The sequence below is a fragment of the Drosophila miranda genome, assembly GCF_003369915.1.
Source record: "Drosophila miranda strain MSH22 chromosome Y unlocalized genomic scaffold, D.miranda_PacBio2.1 Contig_Y2_pilon, whole genome shotgun sequence".
NCBI classification, from domain to species: domain Eukaryota; kingdom Metazoa; phylum Arthropoda; class Insecta; order Diptera; family Drosophilidae; genus Drosophila; species Drosophila miranda.
In genome coordinates this window covers 6990079-7011543 of record NW_022881614.1, presented here as the reverse complement: position 1 = coordinate 7011543, position 21465 = coordinate 6990079, and the positions used below count along the sequence as shown (strand labels likewise).

At 46.2% G+C, this 21465-nt stretch overlaps 1 protein-coding gene across 1 annotated transcript in view; it reads left to right on the top strand.

Annotated features, from left to right (window-relative positions):
• Positions 1 to 21208, top strand: part of LOC108160355 — a 65456-nt gene extending 44248 nt beyond the window's left edge. The window contains exons 3-6 of the mRNA XM_017294322.2: positions 16004 to 16213; positions 16287 to 16516; positions 18237 to 20020; positions 20111 to 21208. Coding sequence (XP_017149811.2) covers positions 16004 to 16213; positions 16287 to 16516; positions 18237 to 20020; positions 20111 to 20270 — 2384 coding nt within the window. The 3' untranslated portion in view covers positions 20271 to 21208. The remainder of the gene's footprint in view (positions 1 to 16003; positions 16214 to 16286; positions 16517 to 18236; positions 20021 to 20110) is intronic.
• Positions 21209 to 21465: the final 257 nt, after the last annotated feature.

The window sequence follows — 21465 nt, the reverse complement described above, 5'->3', positions numbered from 1 at the left end:
GTTTGCCGCCCCCCAACCCCATCCCCAAACGTCCACCACTCGCCAGAGAGTCATTTGGCCGAAAAATACACATCATAATCCTTTTGTGAGGATTTGTCCCGGACCCTCTATCGACGTCTCCTGTGCATTAAATTATCGTTTGCCTCGCAGTTGTCGATTGTCTCAGGGTCTCGGATCTCTGTCCTGTCCGCCTGTCCGCAAGTTGGCAAAACTAATGAAGTGCTGCATCTCCTTGAGCAGCCTGCTAATGCCACTAGAGTCCTTTCCTTGACTATCTCCTGCTCCTACTTTTCCTTTGCTCTCTGCCCTCTGCCTGTTCCTTGGACTCCATGGACTCATGGACTCTTGAACTGTCTTCAGCCACTTGGCCGCATGTATAAGCATGTTTTCTGGTTTCGTTCACAGACAAAGCTTAGAACCACTTAAGAAAATCCATTCACAACCTGAAACTAACTAGGACTCTAGTCCTATATCCTCCTCTCCTCTCTTTTCCTCTCCGGATGTGTACATGCATGTGTCTGTGTGTCCTGCAAAGATTTTCGAATTCCGTGTCCCTCCGTCTGAGGTTTCGTTTTTCGTGCTGGCAAAAGAAAACTCACCTGATGATGGTCCCAAATCAACTTATGAAGCCAGCAACGAAAGGGATTAAGTCTAAGACATGCATGCCCACCTGTGCACGAAGGACATCACACACACACAGATGCCCCAGCCCCAGCTCCTGCTCTCACTCCTGTTCTTGCATAGTTTTACATGTCTAAGGACAAAAAATGAATTTATTACGCAACAAAAACCAAACTTGAGACAATTCCAAAGCCTAACCCAAGAGGCCGATGCGATGCCAACTTAGCAGCTGAGCAGGCCGAAGGGGAAGTAAAGGGAGACAGTGTGGAGAAAGGGCAAGGGTTGGGTTTGGTAAAGGATTCAAATAAATTACCGCTACGGGCCATACTTATTTCATTAGGATTATTTTTGACTAACATTTACGGCCCTCCCACACTTACACCCATTCACATTACCATTTCCCCAGTCGCAGGTCCCTTTGGGGCAGGTGTAGACGAGTTGGATAGTTAAAGAATTCCCTGATTTCCGGCCATATCCGACTGCACCGATTCCGAATGTGCGTCTTCTAATGCCGCTAATGTGGCTGAGGGATAAGAAATTAGACTGGGGGTTCGGATAGGAACGGTGGGAGGTCGCTAAACGCGAACAGCAGACGATAAAATGAAAGAAAATGCCTCGCGGCATTAATTATAATCCGCTTAAAAGTTTCAACATGTTTTTGCAGCCCCGAAAGCCCCCCTGCAGTACGCGTCATTAATGACTCAGCTGCTGACACGTCGATGACCGCGTCACTACCCCCGATGACATAGTCGATGACCGGCCATACGCTGAGCTGATGACATTAACATTGTCATCGAGCATTGCCGAAAAATCATGCACTTAATAAGCGATGATTTTTCACGAAAAATAATGCATTTTATAAGTGATGATTTTTTGGCTTAAATCATCGCATGCATTTTTACCTAAAAATCATGCATTTAATATAAAAAGAATAACATTGTAATTGTTTATTTTTCCAATTATTTTTATTTATTATTATTCATTATTGTCTGCTTTGTATTTTTTTTCTCTTGAGGTATTCTGAAAATGACTATTCTTAATGTTGTGAATAGCCTTCCGTATCACTTTTTCTGCTGGCTCGTCGGGTATTTTCATCTTCACCGCCGCTGAAATAATTATTTAAAAACTGCACTTACCTGATAATAATAATAATCACAGATTACTTATTTTCACTTATTAAAACTCCGTGTGACGATTGCAAATAGCAAAGAACAAAGCAAATGAGTTCTGTCGACGCAGGCGCAAAGAAGACCATGATGCAATTATACAAGGTGGTCTCGTCGGGAGCCGAAGTTCCTTCGTGTTGTCCCTTATCGTCAGTGCCATGATGCAATTATACAAGGTGGTCTCGTCGGGAGCTGAAGTTCCTTCGTGTTGTCCCTTGTCGTCAGTGCATACTTGCTTGTTGATGATGAAGGTTGTTCACGGACGAATTTTTATACCCGATACTCAAAATGAGTATTGGGGTATATTAGATTTGTGGTAAAAGTGGATGTGTGTAACGTCCAGAAGGAATCGTTTCCGACCCCATAAAGTATATATATTCTTGATCAGCATCAATAGCCGAGTCGATTGAGCCCTGTCTGTCTGTCCGTCCGTCTGTCCGTCCGTCCGTCCGTCCGTCCGTCCCCTTCAGCGCCTAGTGCTCAAAGACTATAAAAGTTAGAGCAACGATGTTTTGGATCCAGATATCTGTGATATGTCACTGCTACAAAAATATTTCAAAACTTTGCCCCGCCCACTTACGCCCCCACAAAGGACGAACATCTGTGGCATCCACATTTTTAAAGATACGATAAAACCAAAAACGCAGTATCGTAGAGGATGACTATATGTTCTAGAATGTAAAATCTCAACCAGATCGTATAATTATTATAGCCAGAATCAAGAAATCAATTTCATTCTTTCTCGCTCTGTCTCTCTAACACACAGGTTTCATGGTCGGTTTTGCCAATTGCAAAATATGAGTTCAAGGATCTCAGAACCTATAAGAGCCAGAGCAACCAAATTTGGTATCCACACTCCTGTGATATCGGACCTTGACCGTTTCGTGTCCAAATTTAGCCACACCCCCTTCCGCCCCCGCAAAGGACGAAAATCTGGGGCATCCACAAATCTCAGAGACAATTAAGGCTAGAGTAACCAAATTTAATATCCGCACTTCTGTTAGATCTCACTACAAAACGTATATCTCAGAATTTCGCCCCACCCCCTTCCGCCTACACAAAAGACGAAAATCTGTTGCATCCACAATATTGTACATTCGAGAAAACTAAAAACGCAGAATCATAGATAATGACCATATCTATCAGATTGCTGAATCTGGATCAGATCGGATCATTTTTAGCCGAAAGGAACAAATCAATTTGCAGTGGCTACGCAGCCCCCGACGTCACGCTCAGACTGATTTTCTGTCTCTCTCGCACGCACTCTTTGTCGTGTCGTTCAATATTAGCGGCGTCTGCCGGAGAGAGCCATACTGACTTAGTATCGGGTATAACTGTAGAGTTGCGGTGTCCGCAGCAACTCACAACGTTCCACCTCGTTTGATATATTCTTAACCCTTATGTCCCGACAAAAACAAAATTATAAAAAGCATATAAAAAAAATACCACGTATTAGAAGTAATATTTATATATTATGTAAAAGAACATTTTAATATAACTAAAAATGTTGAAGAAAAATTATTAATGGCTGCATAAAATTTAAATATTAATATATCAGTAAAATCATTTTATTTTAAAATTTTAAAACCCACGGGCCTGTTAAGGGTTAATCAACATCAACATATACCGTCTCACTCACACTCACTATACTAAGTGCCCTTCACTCGCACTTATTGCTAGCATACGTTAAGGGACTAACTTTTGCCGACGAGACCACCTTGTATAATTGCATCATGAAGAAGACGAAAAGATAAAACAAAGTTAGTCCCTTAACGTATGCTAGCAATAAGTGCGAGTGAAGGGCACATAGTATAGTGAGTGTAGCAGAGGCTACTGCGCACGGTCGGCGGAACCGAATTACGTTCGGCACGCGCGGAAAAGAAAGAAACAAAAGAAAAAACAAAGGGTTCGATTTGGCTGGCGTCAACGCCTCTATGACATTGTAGATGACATTCGTCATCGCTCACTGCTGGTACTGCAGGGCCTATTGAAAAACCCAAATACAAATGCAAATACGACAGAAAAAACGAGGGGGAACGTTGTGAGTTGCTGCGGACACCGCAACTCTACAGTTATACCCGATACTAAGTCAGTATGGCTCTCCTCCGGCAGACGCCGCTAATATTAAACGACACGACAAAGAGTGCGTGCGAGAGAGACAGAATATCAGTCTGAGCGTGACGTCGGGCGCTGCGTAGCCACTGCAAATTGATTTGTTCCTATTGGCTATAAAAATCTATTATCTATGATTCTGCGTTTTTAGTTTTCTCGAATGTGCAATATTGTGGATGCAACAGATTTTCGCCCTTTGTGTGGGCGGAAGGGGGTGGGGCGAAATTTTGAGATACACGTTTTATAGTAAGATCTAACAGGAGTGCGGATACCAAATTTGGTTACTCTAGCCTTAATAGTCTCTGAGATTTTTGAATATCCCCAGATTTTCGTCCTTTGCGGGGGCGGAAGGGGGTGTGGCGAAATTTTGAAACAAACTCGTCTCGGTCCGATATATTAGGAGTGTGGATACCAAATTTGGTTGCTCTAGCTTTTATAGTCTCTGAGATCTAGGCGCTAATGTTTTACTCTAAGCCAAGCCGCCTATGCTACGTGTGTTCTAGAGAGACAGGGCGAGAAAAAATGAAATTGTTTTCTTGATGCTGGCTATAATAATAATACGATCCAATTCAGATTCCGCAGTCTTAAAGATATGGTCATTTTCTACAATTCTACGTTTTTGGTTTTCTCATATCTTTAAAATTGTGGATGCCACAGATTTGCGTCTTTTGTGGGGGCGGAAGTGGGCGGGGCGAAGTTTTGAAATATTTTTGTAGCAGTGACATATCACAGAAGTCTGGATCCAAAACATCGTTGCTCTAGCTCTTATAGTCTTTGAGCACTAGGGGCTGAAGGGGACAGACAGACGGACAGACGGACAGACAGACAGACAGACAGACAGACAGACAGACAGACAGACAGACAGACAGACAGACAGACAGGGCCCAATCGACTCGGCTATTGATGCTGATCAAGAATATATATACTTTATGGGGTCGGAAACGATTCCTTCTGGACGTTACACACATCCACTTTTACCACAAATCATACTCATTTTGAGTATCGGGTATAAAAAGAGAACAAATCTCTGACTCAGAAGCCCCTACCATCGACTGAACTGCAGAGTGCAGAATATTCGCATATGCACAAGTGGAACTCAAAGTGCTGAAGAGCATTGACTTTGATTCGGAACAGAAGTGAGCAGCTTGCACTTTAGGGTGAAAGATCATTCAAAGGAACTCAATACAACTGAAGTTTGTGTGGAAGCAATGTATAATCCATCGCACTGGAAGAGTGGGACTCTTTGTTGCTTCGTAAAAGGAGAACAGAGGCTTGACTCATTAACGGCTGGAGATGGATGGAGTAGCTTAAGAACTAAAGAAACGCGATAGCAGGCTGTTTCAGCTAAAGTGTGTAATATTATTTATAGGGATTGCAATACTACATTGAAGGATTAAAAAAATAGAATTAACGAACACTTCGCTAATGGTTTCGAAGAACTTATTTAGTTTTCCTGGGTATTCCTTTGTGCCATAATCGAAAACTCAGTGTTATTCGCTTCTTTTTATTTTTATTTTTATTCGCCGCTTTTTGTTGTTTATTTCTACGACAAGGAATATACAAGGAAGGACCTCTGGCAGGAGACAACTCGATTTTCATTTTATTGTCCTGCTTAATATGTTTTTCTTTTGTAAATGCCAGGCCCCAGTGCGGCAAAGAGTACAGGGGCAAGGACTAAGACAAGGATATGCTGGGTGCAAAGGTGTATGATGAGGCTCCTTCGTGTTCTTTGTGAGTATCTGTGTGTGTGCGTGTGTGCGTGTCCGGGAAAGTTCTTAAGTCGCCCCAAATGCGGCTGAAGCTGCAAACAGAAAAAACAGAGAGACATAAGGTTGAAGGAAGCTGAAGGAAGCATTATAAATTAAAATGCACACATTAAAAATTCTACTAAAAAGAGTTTGCAATTAAGTAGGACTTAAGTTAAAGTGTAAATGAAAATGTTAACACACAGACACCCACTGACACCCACAGACACACACTTACGGGTTGGTTTCTTTGGGGAGCTGAGGGAAAAGGCTATGGAAATTTGTTTGCCGGCGCAGAGCGAATGGGAAAACTTGTGTCAATTTCCTTAATACTATTGCTTAATTTCCGGTCACTCTTCCTTCCACAAACATACTCGGACATAGGCCCACTCCACCCCTCGCACACATGAGCAGAAGCCTACTTAAGACCCTTGAAATCCTTGTGATTTTTTGCACTGGTCAAGCAATGATAAGCAAATTTCCCAACAGTTCAATTGGCTTAAGACGAACCCTTCTACTCCTTCCTTTCCTGGGGACGCAACCCTTTCTTCCAGCCAGTGGTCACGTGTCCTTTCTGGTTGTTAAAACTTTTGCTCTGTTGAAATTGTAGTTTTCCTAAATACCCAAATCACTCAAAACTGATTTTAATAACTAAATTATGAACATGCCGCCTATAAATAAACAATCACACAATTTATTCCATCGAAAAAGTTCGACTCGAAAACGACTATAAATATTTGCTACGCTCCAATAATCCTTTGCAGTCACCTAAATACCTAGGAATTCTCCATTGTCCATCTGTGTGCGTGTGTGTGTGTGCTTCGAAGGATTAAATCGTTTTGATGTCCTTGCTCGGGCAATTTATAATTATTTGTTTGCCACGGCCTCTGTGGTTAGCCAATTGGTCAATTTCTTAGAAGAAAGTCGAGTGGATGGAAACTTGTCCATCCTCCCCGCAAGCCCAATAAATCTGAAGCCGCGTGCCGGCAAGAGGGAGGGGAGGGACTTAAAGGCGGCGAGGAATGGTGGGGCGAGGCGGGATATCATCTTAGCCCTGGAAAGTAGAGTTCATTTGCAAATCGTTCGCCAGCTTAGCGTGGGGCGGTAGTCACAGAGCGATGGCAGGCTGTCTGATGCCGCAAGATTTAATGTTCTCAAACGGTTCTTATTTTTTCATTCCACATTTAATTCAATTTGTTTTGGCCCTGACTGTCTCGATTACTTTTTTGTGTTCGATCGCTGCTGCCATTGATAATGCTAATAAGGATAAGCCCTGTCTGCCATCGTTGGCCCGGGTGAGTTAAAGCTTCCCTGCCCCTGGCCCCGGCCCCGGATCCTGTCCCGCTCGTGCATGCAGGTGCTTCATGGAATCCGCTTTTGTTTCGGCCCCATCAAATCATGGCTCCATGGATAATGGATTTAATGAGTTTATTATTCGGTTGTCGGCCAGCACGCAGCGCTTCCACGTTCCGCATTCACTGCCCTAGCCAGGATACGCCCTGGATAGGCCTAGACTGCTGCCACTAATGACCATTCTGGTCAGGGGACTGCATAATTCCAAAGCCAATAGGAGGTGGAAATGAGAGAGAGGGGACTGCATTTGTTAGAGCCAAAAATTGAACGAGCATTTTGAGAAAATACGAAATTTATGCGAATTTGCAGCGCACCTAGATTGATTGATAGATGAGCGAGAAAGTACTTTTCAGTTTCTGGACGTAAAAGACCTCTCAATCGTACATCCATGGTAAATCCTTGGCTAAGGGAAATGAGCAGAATGGAGATATCCTAATCCAATTCGAAAATATTTTTGTTAATACTCGGTAATAGCTTTAAGCTTTGAATGGGCACCGACTGGCATGGACATGGACATGGATGCATTATAGTTGAATTCTTTATTCCTTTTCAACTCGCCTGTAAGCACTCGCACAGACACAGGCATACTGGCACACACACAAACACGCTGGAGCACACACACAATTGATGTATTTATTTTTAATGCCAATGGCCCCCAATGAGGTTTTCATGGCAATTAAAAGATTTGCATGGCCGACACTCACACTCTCACCCCGCCCAGCGTATGCGGCATGAAAATTGCACGTAATTGGGCTGAACTTTCGGTTGGTGGGTCTGAGGCCGGACCATGTCCCTCACTGGCCCACTGCCGCCCCCAGGGGCTACCGGGAAACGCTGTGAGCTGTCGGTCCCCAGCAAATGCCAATCGTTCGCCAATCTCTGGCTGCTTACAATTTTTATACCCGATACTCAAAATGAGTATTGGGGTATATTAGATTTGTGATAAAAGTGGATGTGTGTAACGTCCAGAAGGAATCGTTTCCGACCCCATAAAGTATATATATTCTTGATCAGCATCAATAGCCGAGTCGATTGAGCCCTGTCTGTCTGTCCGTCTGTCCGTCCGTCCATCCGTCCGTCCGTCTGTCCGTCTGTCCGTCCCCTTCAGCGCCTAGTGCTCAAAGACTATAAGAGCTAGAGCAACGATGTTTTGGATCCAGACTTCTGTGATATGTCACTGCTACAAAAATATTTTAAAACTTTGCTCCGCCCACTTCCGCCCCCACAAAGGACGAAAATCTGTGGCATCCACATTTTTAAAGATACGATAAAACCAAAAACGCAGAATCGTAGAGGATGACTATATGTTCTAGAATGTAAAATCTCAACCAGATCGTATAATTATTATAGCCAGAATCAAGAAATCAATTTCATTCTTTCTCGCTCTGTCTCTCTAACACACAGGTTTCATGGTCGGTTTTGCCAATTGCAAAATATGAGTTCAAGGATCTCAGAACCTATAAGAGCCAGAGCAACCAAATTTGGTATCCACACTCCTGTGATATCGGACCTTGACCGTTTCGTGTCCAAATTTCGCCACACCCCCTTCCGCCCCCGCAAAGGACGAAAATCTGGGGCATCCACAAATCTCAGAGACTATTAAGGCTAGAGTAACCAAATTTGGTATCCGCACTTCTGTTAGATCTCACTATAAAACGTATATCACAGAATTTCGCGCCACCCCCTTCCGCCCCCACAAAGGACGAAAATCTGTTCCATCCACAATATTGCGCATTCGAGAAAACTAAAAACGCAGAATCATAGATAATGACCATATCTATCAGATTGCTGACTCTGGATCAGATCGGAACATTTTTGTAGCCAAAAGCAAGAAATCAATTTGCAGTGGCCACGCAGCGCCCGACGTCACGTTCAGACTGATTTTCTGTCTCTCTCGCACGCACTCTTTGTCGTGTCGTTTAATATTAGCGGCGTCTGCCGGAGGAGAGCCGTTCTGACTTAGTATCGGGTATAACTGTAGAGTTGCGGTGTCCGCAGCAACTCACAACGTTCCCCCTCGTTATAATTGGAATAATTAATAATAGCATTATGTTTGTCGGACCTGGGGTGTTAAGCCTATTTAGTGTGTTCTCTACCCTTTCCGCCCACCATTCAACCCCTGGGAGTCGCCACCATTAGTAGTGGCATTGCAAACATTTCGTAAGTTCTATTTGCTGAATTTTGATCAAAAAAAGAACTGGTAAGCTTTTCATAATTGTTTGACGTGAGAAGGAGCGGAGCGGTGCTTTTATTTTCAATTGAAAAACAAATGATGAATGAATTTATAAAGTTTTTGAAAGGGTGAGGGGAATGCATTTTGAAGTCATCGTTCAGTAATGATGATATGTTTTGCATTATTGCATAAACAGCCCCTACCGCTGCACCTTAAGCGGCTGAAATCATTTGCGGCTAACCGAAACATGCAATAATTTATGTAAATACTTGTGCGGCCAATCTGCAAATATAATGCACATATTGAATTTGTATTAATAGCTTTGTTTGAGATGCCAAGCTTTTTTGGCACCTATGTGTTTCAAAATGAAAAGAGAGTTTGGGTTAAACTTTATAATTCGTATTTAATCTTGGTAGCTTAGCGGAAGCCGATTGCTTGCTATGGCCATATAAAATTTATGCGAGATCGATATGCAACCAATGCGCAGAGGGGTTAACATAGAAGTAAACTATAGAAGACGGCGTTAGATCAAAGTGATTCCCGAAGTGGCGGCAGCAGATCAAAGTGATTGCCGAAGTGGCGGCGGCAGAGAGCTGTAATCAAAAGTATAATTCTTTGTAATCTTTCTCTGATCTTACGGGAGTTAACCCTCCGATCTATTTTATTGGTTCGTGTTTTCTGCTTTTAACAATTGTGTTTGGGCTTTCATAAGCCAAAAGCCGCGGAGCTGCGCTGCCAGTGACGCCGGCAGCGAAGCGGCAGAACTATGTGTTCTTATCTCTTATATGTTAGTATGTATATGTGTGAATATGCTCAGCGCTGTTGGCAGCGAGAGCGCGAGGGAAGATATATGTTTGTATGCATGTATATTAGTGCCGTCAAGTCATGGGAACATGCTGACGCTGCACTTGGGTCGCTCGAGGCATTCTTGAGTGAATCGTTATACGATCACCCAGAATGTCTGGGACTTTATTGTTACGTAAACACTGAAACAAAGTGTTACAGTGTTTATTCTTTAAGTACCGTCGGTACAGTGGGTATTCGAAATAATGAATAATTTATGTGAATGTGTATATTATATTTAATTTAATATGAGCATACTACAGAGCCCCTTTAGCGGGAGAGCGCAGCAGCTCTGCAGAAAGTCACCGTTTTACAACATAGGCGGCTCTCTCTGCTCATACAATAATAATGCTTAAAGTTACTCTTATTCTTCAGCGGCTGGCCCGAACATACTCCCCCCGTTGGGAGCTAGTCTCTGAACAGATTCCTTAAGGGGCAGCAAACATAGCCGAGTGACGGCCCTCCTGATTTTTCCTGAGGATGTCTTCAGGTCAGCGACGCGACACACTCCGTCCTTGCCCATAACGACATCGACCACTCTAGCCAGTGGCCAACGCATTGGAGGAAGATTTTCGTCCTTCACCAGAACGAGATCGTTCTTGCAGAGGTTTTGCGCGGAGGTACGCCACTTCGCGCGCTCTTGCAAAAGAGTGAGATACTCTTATTGTAGTTGGGTGACCCGCTGCCAGCCATCCTGACGATTGTAGTTCAGCTTCGTTAGGTCAGGCTCGAGGATTTGCTCATGGGGGCCGCCTAAAAGCAGATGAGCAGGAGTCAAAACGTCTAAATCATCAGGATTTTCTAAAAGCGAGAGCAAAGGGCGAGAGTTAACAATTGCAGTGATCTGACAGATCAGAGTGCGCAGCTCGCCGAAGCTAAGCACAGATGGTCCAACTGAGCGGTACAGGTGATATTTTGCGGTCTTCACGGCCGCTTCCCACAACCCGCCAAGATGCTAAGAGCGAGGTGGGATGAAACGCCAGTCGATCGAGTCAGCCAAGCAGGATTCGTGGACCTCCTTCATATGCGGTTCGCTCAGACAAAGCTTCTTTAGCTCCAGAAGCTCGTTCTTGGCCCCAACGAAGTTTGTCGCATTGTCCGACCAAATTTGATTTGGCCTTCCTCGAGTGGAAGTAAAACCGCTTTAGTGCGCCTAGAACCGATGCGGAGGTCAAATCCTTTACGAGCTCCATGTGTATAGCCTTAGAAGTGAAGCAGATGAATACGCTAATGTAGCACTTGATCGGAGGCCTCGTGCGGATTTCTGATCGGTAGAAAAAAGGTCCACAGTAATCTACTCCAGTGACTTCAAAAGCTCGAGATCCTTCCAAACGTTCCTTAGGTAGGTCTCCCATGATGTGTTCAACCATGCGCGGCCTAGTCCTGAAGCATCTCACACACTTGCTGACGACCCTTGACACTGCTTTAATACCTCCAATGGGCCAATATGCCAGCCGAATTTTGGATAGCAAGGCGCGAGGTCCGGCATGGAGGTTTCTTTCCTTTGGCAGAATGAGCGGGTGCTGAGCGTCAAATCATAGCGATGAGTTTCCAAGACGACCTCCAACTCTAAGTAGTCCAGAATGATCGATGAGCGGGTTGAGCGAACTAATAGAACTGGATTTCATGACTTGACCATTGCGCCGAATCTCCTTTATGTCCATCCACAAATTTGCCAGCTGAATGTGTCGAATTAGAAGATGCGTTCTTTGCCGAATATCAGAAACGGTGAGTCCTGGATGCCTAAGACGATGTATAAATTTATGCATGTAGGCGAATGTGCGCTGCATGCTAAAGAATGAACTCGCAAATTTGCATCCGGACGTGAGATCGGCATGTGGAGACGTGATTAGCAATACTCTCTTGCGAAGCTCCAAAGTTGCTATGTTGTTAGCAGGAGGTACAGGCCACTTATCCTTGGAGCCTAGCAAAAAGGATGGGCCGTAAAACCATAGCTCTGACTGGATAAGATGGCTGGGAAGCGAGCCTCTCGAGAGAATATCAGCAGGATTTAAAGATGTGGGAACATAGCGCCATTTCATGGCTGTCGTCAACTCCTGAATTGATGCCACTCGATTTGACACGAAAACTTGAAATTTAGCTGGCTCGTCCCTAATCCAAGATAATGCTGTTGACGAATCCGACCAGCAATAGAACCGACCTGTAAAGATTCCCATGTCCTTTACACTCTGCATGATTTTCGCAAGCAAATGGGCTCCACTTAATTCCAGCTTAGGAATCGATATAGTCTTTAGCGGCGCCACTCGCGACTTTGAGCACAAAACGTGGCTCGAAGACTGGGCTTCCCTGGACACGACATACAGGCAAGCGCCATATGCTTCTAAGCTGGCAGAATCCGTGAACTGCTGTAGCCACACTAGAACGAAGAACCAAGCGAGGAAATGAGATCCGAGAAATGCTTGCCAAACTATTTTTCAAGTCCATCCAAGTTAATGCAACGCTGAGGGTAGGCTTTCATCTCAATCCAAATTTTCTCTCCAAAGCTGCTGAAGGAAGATTTTGCATCTGACAATGACTGGATTTATCAATCCAAGAGGGTCGTAGAACCGCGCAATCGTAGATAAAACCGACCGCTTTGATGGGTTTGAGTTTGTCTTCAGTGCGGACAAGGCAAAAAGCAGCTGATCCGAAGCAGGGTCCCACGCTAAGCCGAGAGTTTTGGCAATGTCGCTTCCATCATTAAACTTTAGGAACTTCTCTATGTCATCTTCAGGGGTTCCCTCAAGTACTTCCTGGTGACTGGAGCACCATTTCCTAAGTCTAAAATTACCACGGCACAGTAAAGCTGATGTTTGGTGCATCTTGTCCATGACCTGTGCGACCGAATTACCGCCCGAAATAAGGTCATCCACGTAAAACTCCTGCCGCAGAGCAGCTGAGCCAAGAGGCTGGGACTCACCCTCGTCGATGGCCAGCTGGTGCATTGCGCGGACCGCTAAAAATGATGCAGCCCTCGTCCCGTATGTGACGGTGTCTAATGTGTAGACTTGAACCTCGGACTCGATGGAATCTCGCCATAGGATGCACTGATACAAATTGTCGGGTGGAGACACTCGTACGCAGCGGTACATTTTACAAATGTCCCCAGTGAGAGCGACTGGATATGTTCGAAAGCGAATCAATATGTTAAACAATGCAGGCTGAATAACAGGGCCTGTCATCATCACATCATTTAGAGAATATCCAGTTGATGTAGCTGCGGATCCGTCGAAAACGACACGGAGTTTTATCGTCGTACTGTCCTCCTTTAGGACACAGTGATGAGGCAAGAAATATTTGCAGAGACTACGGGAATCAAAGTTGACTTGGTGCATATGATGCAAATCAATGTACTCCCTCATAAAGGCGGACTACCAACTTTGAGTGTAGGATTACGCTCCAGTTTTCGCTCCAGACTGATGAACCGTCGATAAGCCTGAGCATAAGATTCTCCTAAACGATCAGTATTGTTATTTAGCGGCAGACGAACTGCATACTCCCCGGATGGCAACCGTGAAAGGTTGTCTTCTTCTTTGGTATTCAACCCAGCCTCCACACAATTCTCGACTTCCCAAAACATACGAAGAGTTTTATCCAACCTTGCCTCCATCTCAGCTATCGAATCTGGACAATTGTGCGTAGCCAAAAACGCCGAGCTTGATACCTTCTGTCCACCGCCAGATACGATCCACCCAAGCCGGGTCTTCTGCAGAAGAGGCAGTCCATCGGTGAGTTTGATTTGCCCTACGCAGAGGAGATCATAAAAAACGCTCGCACCAATGAGAAGATCAACCCGTTGAGGATTGAAAAATGCAGGATCAGCGAGCTGAATGTTAGATGGAATACGCCAATCGGATACATTTACTGTCATACTTGGTTGAGAATCGGTAATCGTGGGGGCGATGAGAGCAGTAAGTGTAGTTGTGTAAGCAGAGGTGCGAGAATGCATACAAATGCTTATGGTGGATCCCTCAGTAGAAACGCTGGTATCGCCCAGCCCAGACACAAGTGCAGACGATTGAGTTCTCCTAAGCTGAAGCTGCTGGGCGAACCTGGATGTGACGAGATGCAGCTGCGATCCTGAATCTAAGATGGCACGACAAGGAACTAAAACGCCAGACCGATTCTTTACGAGAACCACGGCTGTAGCCAGAAGCACGACATCAGAGTGAAGACCTTGGGCAGCAAGAGAGGTAGACGAAGGTAGAGACGAGCTGCTAGCAGAATTTTGAGCAACGGAAAGAGTGTCCGGTTGAACGGCCAGATCGGGAGGAGTAATACCTGGGCAGCTTTGTGTTGTGGGCTGTATACTATCGAAGTGCAACAAACTATGATGCCTACCGCCGCATACTCGACATTTTCCACTATTGCATGCGCGGGTCCGGTGCCCCGGTTTTAGGCAATTGAAGCATAGGGAAAGCTTCTTCACTTCTTTGTGGCGCAGCAACGGTGAGAGATTTCCGAATATCTTGCACGAGTATATTCCATGGCCCGCTGAGTGGCAAAAGACGCATACAGACGGGTCGGCGGAAGAGTTGGAAGCTACAAACGTTTTCTTAACCTGCGTATAGGAATGGTTTTTTCCCACCTGATCGCTACTAGCGTGTGTCGCTGTAGCATATTCCAATCGCTCCATTTTCTGGCAGCGTTGCTGCAAGAATTCGAAGAATTCCTCTGCGGTAGGTATAGCATCCGACGATGTGTGCTCCTCCCATTTGGTTTGCGTCTTCGAATCCAACTTCTGCAGCAGCAAGTTGATGACCATGAATCCTGAAATCTCCTCAGCAGTTCCCAATGTCTGCAACGCTCGCATGTGTAAATTGACTGCATCCGAAAACTCCCAAAGCCTTTTACCAGAAGGCGAGTCTACCCTCTTTAGCCCAAGAATCTTCTTGATGTGTGCCTGGAAAACAAGTCTTTTCTTATTAAAGCGTTTATTTAGTATATCCAGAGCCGCACGATAATTGGCACTGGAGAGCTCCAACGATCGAACCGAATCCAAAGCCGCATCAGCGAGGCAAGAGCGAAGGTGCTGTAATTTCTCGATGTCACTGAGATCCGCATCCGCTTCAATCACCGATTTGAACATTGCCATAAAATCCGAAAACTCGACGTATCTACCAGAAAACTAAGGCACCTTCAGCTCAGGAAGTCGCTGCTTGTGAGCCATGATGATGGTACTATGTCCGGAATGGCTTGGCAGAGTCGTAGAATGGGCAGCGGCGTGTGACTGGCTTACTTCAACAGCAGCCAGCAACTCAGCTTTCAACGATATGAAAAGAGTATCGAAGATTTCGCGCAGCTCACTCCCAATCTCGTTTTGATCGAGAGCCTCCAATTCATTATGGGCCTTATTGAATTCCTCTCGAATTTCTGCCAACATATCAAGGCGCACCTCGACTTCCGCGGCGGTCAACTTATCGATTTTATTCCCCGCGAAGGATTCGCAATCGATCATATAATGACTGACTTTTACGCTTATACAGACTCAGTCTGGAATCAGCCACCACAATATTTCCGCACGCGCCTGTATTCGGATCGTTGTCCATGTTAACCGTTGTGCAATTCGACACAACAACGGAAAATGAAATACCGCTTAAGCGACGATGTATAGACGCGAGAGCTAGAATGCAAGACACGAAAAGTCAAGAACCGCGGCTGCAGCTGCGCAGAGAATGAGAGATTCGACGCTTAAAGTACCGGAATTTGTATATAAATGTTCCAGCCGCACTCTCACTGAATTTGTACTTTAAACTGTTTTTCAACGTGCACCCAAATGTATTTGTTGGTAGTTAAACTACCCAACAACAAAAATATTGTATAATTAATAAGTGTTTTAACGGAACGCGATTAAGCAATGGTTTTATATCACGTCGGAGTCACCAAGCTTATTTAATTTTAATTTGTCTATGGGTGCCCCTCGGAACTAGACTGAACTAAACCGATTATAAGCACTTCTAACGCGACCTCTCTCTCGCTCTCTCTTGCAGCCAAATCACTTCCACTCCATTGTGTGGTGGAGTCGGTGCACTTACTGCACGCCTCCCTCACCATCGACAGCCGGCAGCCCTGGAAACGTCTGCCCAACATCGAGACAGACAGCTACGTGATCATAGCAGCTGCCACGCCCTGGAGCGAGATTGTCCAGACCGCCCTGCAGCGGCTGGGCTACTCACAGGAGGTGGCCAACACAGCCAGAGGTGAGTGCTGCAAATGCTCCTTTCCTGAACAGTTCCCTTAATCAATTCTCTCTCTTTTTGTACTCCTTTGCAGGCTCCTTGATCATCAAGCACTGGAAGCCCATACGTCTCGAGCAGATATCGGACAATCCGGCGGTGCCGGTGAGCGCCATTGTGGGGGAGCTGACATCCGTGATCACCCTGCGCATCGTGATCCTGCGGCCCAAGACCTCTCCCTTCGGCGAGATCAAGGACAAGCTGCTTAAGCTGCTCGTGTTGCAGTCGCACGCAGTGCTCCGTTCCACAGGCTGTCCTCTGGATGAGGTAAGTTCTATGGCAGTCTACTGCTGAGAGCCGCCGCCCATCCCCGGTAACCAATTAGACATTCACTTTGAACTTTCACTGAAAATTTTGAACTAAGATGAGAAAATTCTATAATGATTCATGATTCTCCACACCTCTCTGATCCCTTCTTGGAGTTGCTACAACTTGTAGCTAAATATGTCTCTGGATGAGAGAACGGCTCCGTGGGGGAACTGTCGCTAATTTGCGTGATGTGAGCCTTGAACACACACACACACATATACACAGCAGAAAGTTTTGCATGTCCTGGAATATTAAACTCGTTGAAAATTTTTTGATAATGACTACAAAGAAATTTTGTTAAGCCGAGTTCATTTATTTGGTTCACTTAACTAATCCTTTTTCGAAATAGTTTTCGTTTTAATCAGCTTTGCGAACATCTTTAGGCATGTGTGCATGTGCGTATTCGTGTGTGTTTATCTGTGTGTATCTGTGTGTATCCCTATTGAAATCGGCTTAGAAGGCTTACTTGAAATTCCTGCCCTGGGATTGGGACTGGGACTGGGACTGGGCAGCCCTCCCACATTGCTGCACTCACATGACCCACATTCATAGATAGAATAGATATCGGTGCATGGTGCTGCCATAAATCATCCGCTCGTTCAGTTAACAGCGCACTATCATCGCTCGCCGAACAACAGGAAATCACGGCCAGAAATACCCTTCAATTGATATTGCGACTGACTGCTTTTATTGGCCTACCTGATTAATATTAGCAAAGCAAAGCAAAGCAAAGCAGGCCGAAGGCAGTTGTCGCCCCTCCTAATCACATGATAAGCATTTACCATAATTTCTACCCATTCGGTGTGTTGTCTGATAGCTCTTCCTAGCCCTGCTGCTCTGAAATCAAATGAAAATCAATTCAATAATACCCCCCCACATAACGTAAGAAGCGTCAACCCATTTTATTTACAATTAGGTGTCTGCCTCACCCAACCGCCAACCGCCTACCGCCCCAGCCCCTCCTGCTGACCCGGGTGTTCGTGTGTTTTGAGCAGCTTAAGTGATTTGGGGCGCCTCCTTAGCTGATAGCAGACCCAGAAGCAGAAGCACAACTAGAACCAGAACCACAAAAAAAGAACCACGACAGAGACGAAGACAGAGACATTATCTATTACCGTTGGCGCAACAGACAGCAGACAAGAGACAAAGCAATATCTATGAGCATTTAATACGCGATACCCTAGAGGAGAAGCTATCCCCACCATTTGGCAAGTGAGTTTCGATTATATTTCTGTTTGTTAAATTCAGTTTTAATCGCCATAAGCTGATGTGTCTATTTATCGCCTTCGTTGCCATGAGGATGAGGAGGAATGAGGCGAGTAATGTGCAAGGGGGAGGGGCACAGTACGCAACAGTCAGTTAATATCGCCATGGGTCGGTCGGGCGGTATCAGACCCGGGCTCTATATCGTAATAGGCAATTTTGGAGTCGCATTCGCCTTCGCTCCTTTATGGCTAAGTAAATCCATGCACTTGAGGCAGTACCTCCTCCCTCCTCCTCTGTCTGTGATTTTTATGACAGCCGCTTACTGGTTGGGTGGTTGACTGGGTGGTGGGTCTTAGTGCAGCTACCGTTGACAGTTGCTCATGTACAGCCCTCGTTCCATGCTCCAAGGTTCCATCGACTAATCCCCTGCATTTCGCTTTGGTTTTTCCCTTTTTTTCGTTATCGACGACAGGTAACCCTCTCGCAGATCTGCCGCAGCTCGCACCAGAACACGTACGCCATGCCCGGCGGGGAGATGACCGAGGATCTGCGCCGCAAGTTCGACCAGTGGTGGTGCAACCAGCTCTCGCCACAGGCGGCCATGGCGCCCAAGATGCTGCCCTTCATGACGGCTCCGTCGGCGGTACCCGTTCCCGTGCCCGGGGATATGGACTTCCCCGTTGGCTCGGCCATGGCTGCAGCGGCGGCGGCAGCAGCTGCCCATGCGGCTGCCGCTGGCGGGGCAGCTGTGAACAATCCTCTAGGATCGATGGGCAGTCGGGAGAGTCTGCTACTGGCAAACGAAGCCGCTGTTCACCATGCCAACGGAGGTCAGGCGGCGGGCGCGGGTCACCATAGTAGCATGCTGGTGCATCCTATCCATGCCGCGTCCTTGCATCATCACCACCACCACGGAGCCACCCACGGCCACGGCCCACAGTATCCTAACCAGAAGACACGCATGCGAACCAGCTTCGACCCGGAGATGGAGCTGCCCAAGCTGCAGAAGTGGTTCCAGGAGAATCCCCATCCCACGCGCCAGCAGATCCAGACCTATGTGGTGCAGCTGAATACCTTGGAGTCGCGCCGCGGTCGCAAGCCGCTCGACGTCAACAACGTTGTGTACTGGTTCAAGAACGCACGGGCTGCACAGAAGCGGGCTGAGATGCGGGGCGGGAGTCTGGGCAATGCCATGAGCGCGCTGGGTCACGCCGCCATGAACGGCTATCTCAGCCAACACGCCCCTCTTGGCCAGAATTCGAGCAGCAGTGCCGGCAGCCAGCCGATGAGCATGGGGAATCTTTCCATGACGCACGATTATCTAAAGAGCCCCATGAGCCTGAAATCGGAGGACATCGACACCATGTCGCAGCACTCCGACGAGATTGAGGAGGAGCCAAGTCGCCCCAACACGCCCCAGTTGCCGCTCTCACTCACCACCCACGAGCGCAACCGCAGCTCGCCCCTGATAAACCAGGACGAGGAGGAGGAGGAGGATCAGGGGGATCAGCAGCAGCAGCCACAGCGTGTAAAGAGCGCCGGCAGCGATGTGATTAACGGCAATCTGAGAGAGACCGAGGAGGAGCGCCAGGAGAAGGCGAGTGACGTCCAAGACAACGAGAAGGAAAGCGCACACCACGTGGAGGAGGTGCCCCATTCAGAGGCCGAACCTCTGGTGGATGCCACCTCCAGCCTAAACAACAACAACAACAGCAGCAGCCACTCTCACATCGAGCACGAGCACGAGGTCGTGAGCTCCACGCCGAAGCGCACCATTCCTAAGGAGGAGGAGGACGACCTGGACATGGACGATGACGAGGAGGACAATGAGAATGACGTGAGTCACCTGGATGAGTTCCGCTCGCCCTCGCCAGACCTCTCTGGTGCCGTGGCGCCGCACACGGACCAGCTGCCCTTTCCCATGCTTCCCAATTCGATGTTCTCGCAATCCTTCATGTACATGAGCCCATACATCCCGGCCTTTGGACAGGCGGCCGCGGCCCATCCGCACCATCATGCCGCTGCTGCGTCCGCTGCGTCCGCTGCTGCCGGGATCCAGCCGAACGCCCTGATGGGGGGCGGCGGCGGACTCAACCTGTCGAGCATCTCGAACGAGGAGCGCCGGAAGCGGAATCGCACCTTCATCGACCCGGTTACGGAGGTGCCCAAGCTGGAGCAATGGTTCGCCATGAACACGCATCCCTCGCACAATCTGATCCTCAAGTATACGGAGGACCTGAACAAAATGCCCTATAGGTGAGCTCCCCCATCCGAAGTAATCCTGTAATCCCTGTCAGTATCTTCGGCTAACTCCTCTGTTTCTCTGGTTTGATCTGCTCCTTTCAGGCAAAAGTTCCCGCGTCTGGAGAGCAAAAATGTGCAGTTCTGGTTTAAGAACCGTCGGGCCAAGTGCAAGCGCCTCAAGATGTCCCTGTACGACAATAACCAGTGCGGACAGCTGGGAGGCCTGAGCTCCTTTGTGCCCAAGTACGAGGAGCGTGATTGAGTCAAATAAATCCAAAGTAGCCGAAGCATTTATACCTTGTAAATACTTGAGCGAGATACACACCACACACATACTATGCAGGCGCAGGAGTTATGAAAAAAACACTATACCATATATACTATATAAACTAATAAATAATCCCTAGTTTAGTCCACTCTAAGTATTATTAGACGGAAGGAACTAACCCAGTTACAAGTTACCAGTATGCGAAACAGATAGCGAAAATTAGAGCAAATAGATCATGTATAACTAATTTATAACCAGATAGACTTGAGCCCTATCAAATATATATAGCACTCTCCTCCACTTCTACTTCTATCTTTGTATCTATTTAGTTCTTAGAAATTCGATAGAGAGGGGCAGACAGAGCGGCAGCCCATTAAGAATAAGCAAACCAAAGAAAGCCAACTTTTTCGAGAGTCGTTGTCGTAGTCTACGATCTGCGATCTGTATAAAATGTATGTTATTCTAGGTACGTATTCTTTGAGCATTGTGAATTTTGTTTTGGCCTAGTTGCATTTGTGCGAGTATCTGTATCTGCAGTTTAAGTTTTAGCCTAAGTTTAGTTCTCCTCCGCCCTGCCTTATTTGAGAAGCCATCGCCCCTGTCCATACCTAGCACATATCCCCTCTTGGCATCCGCACATAGCATGTATAACATATGATCCGTTTCTTTCAATAACTTGGTATCTAATACCTAAGCCCTTCCACAAACCCCCTTTTAATTAACTAAAACTACACTCTGAAAATAGTGTTTGATGAATTGTTCCATTAGTTACTTAAGTCTTTAGATCAGTATACAACTATTATAGTAATATTGTAATTTATTGCAAGCATCCACATACCTGCACACACACAGACACACAATCTTACCAATAAATACACACGCACAAACACTCATAAACACAGACATCTTATATATATAGTAATATATAAAACTATATTCACCAGCAATTATTAAATGATTAAATAAATAAAATTTGTCAAATTTATATAAAAACGGTTTTTTTAATGGGGAATCGAGAATGGAGAACGGGAAAATGGATGGAATCGGATATGTTCCAATTTTGAGTAACGTCTAAAAAATCTCTTCGCCTTCTTGGTGGATGGCTTGGATTCGACTGCCAGACTCCCTGCAACTTCCGACGTAATCGTCAAGCGGATGACAACATTGACGTGATAACATGGCAGCATAC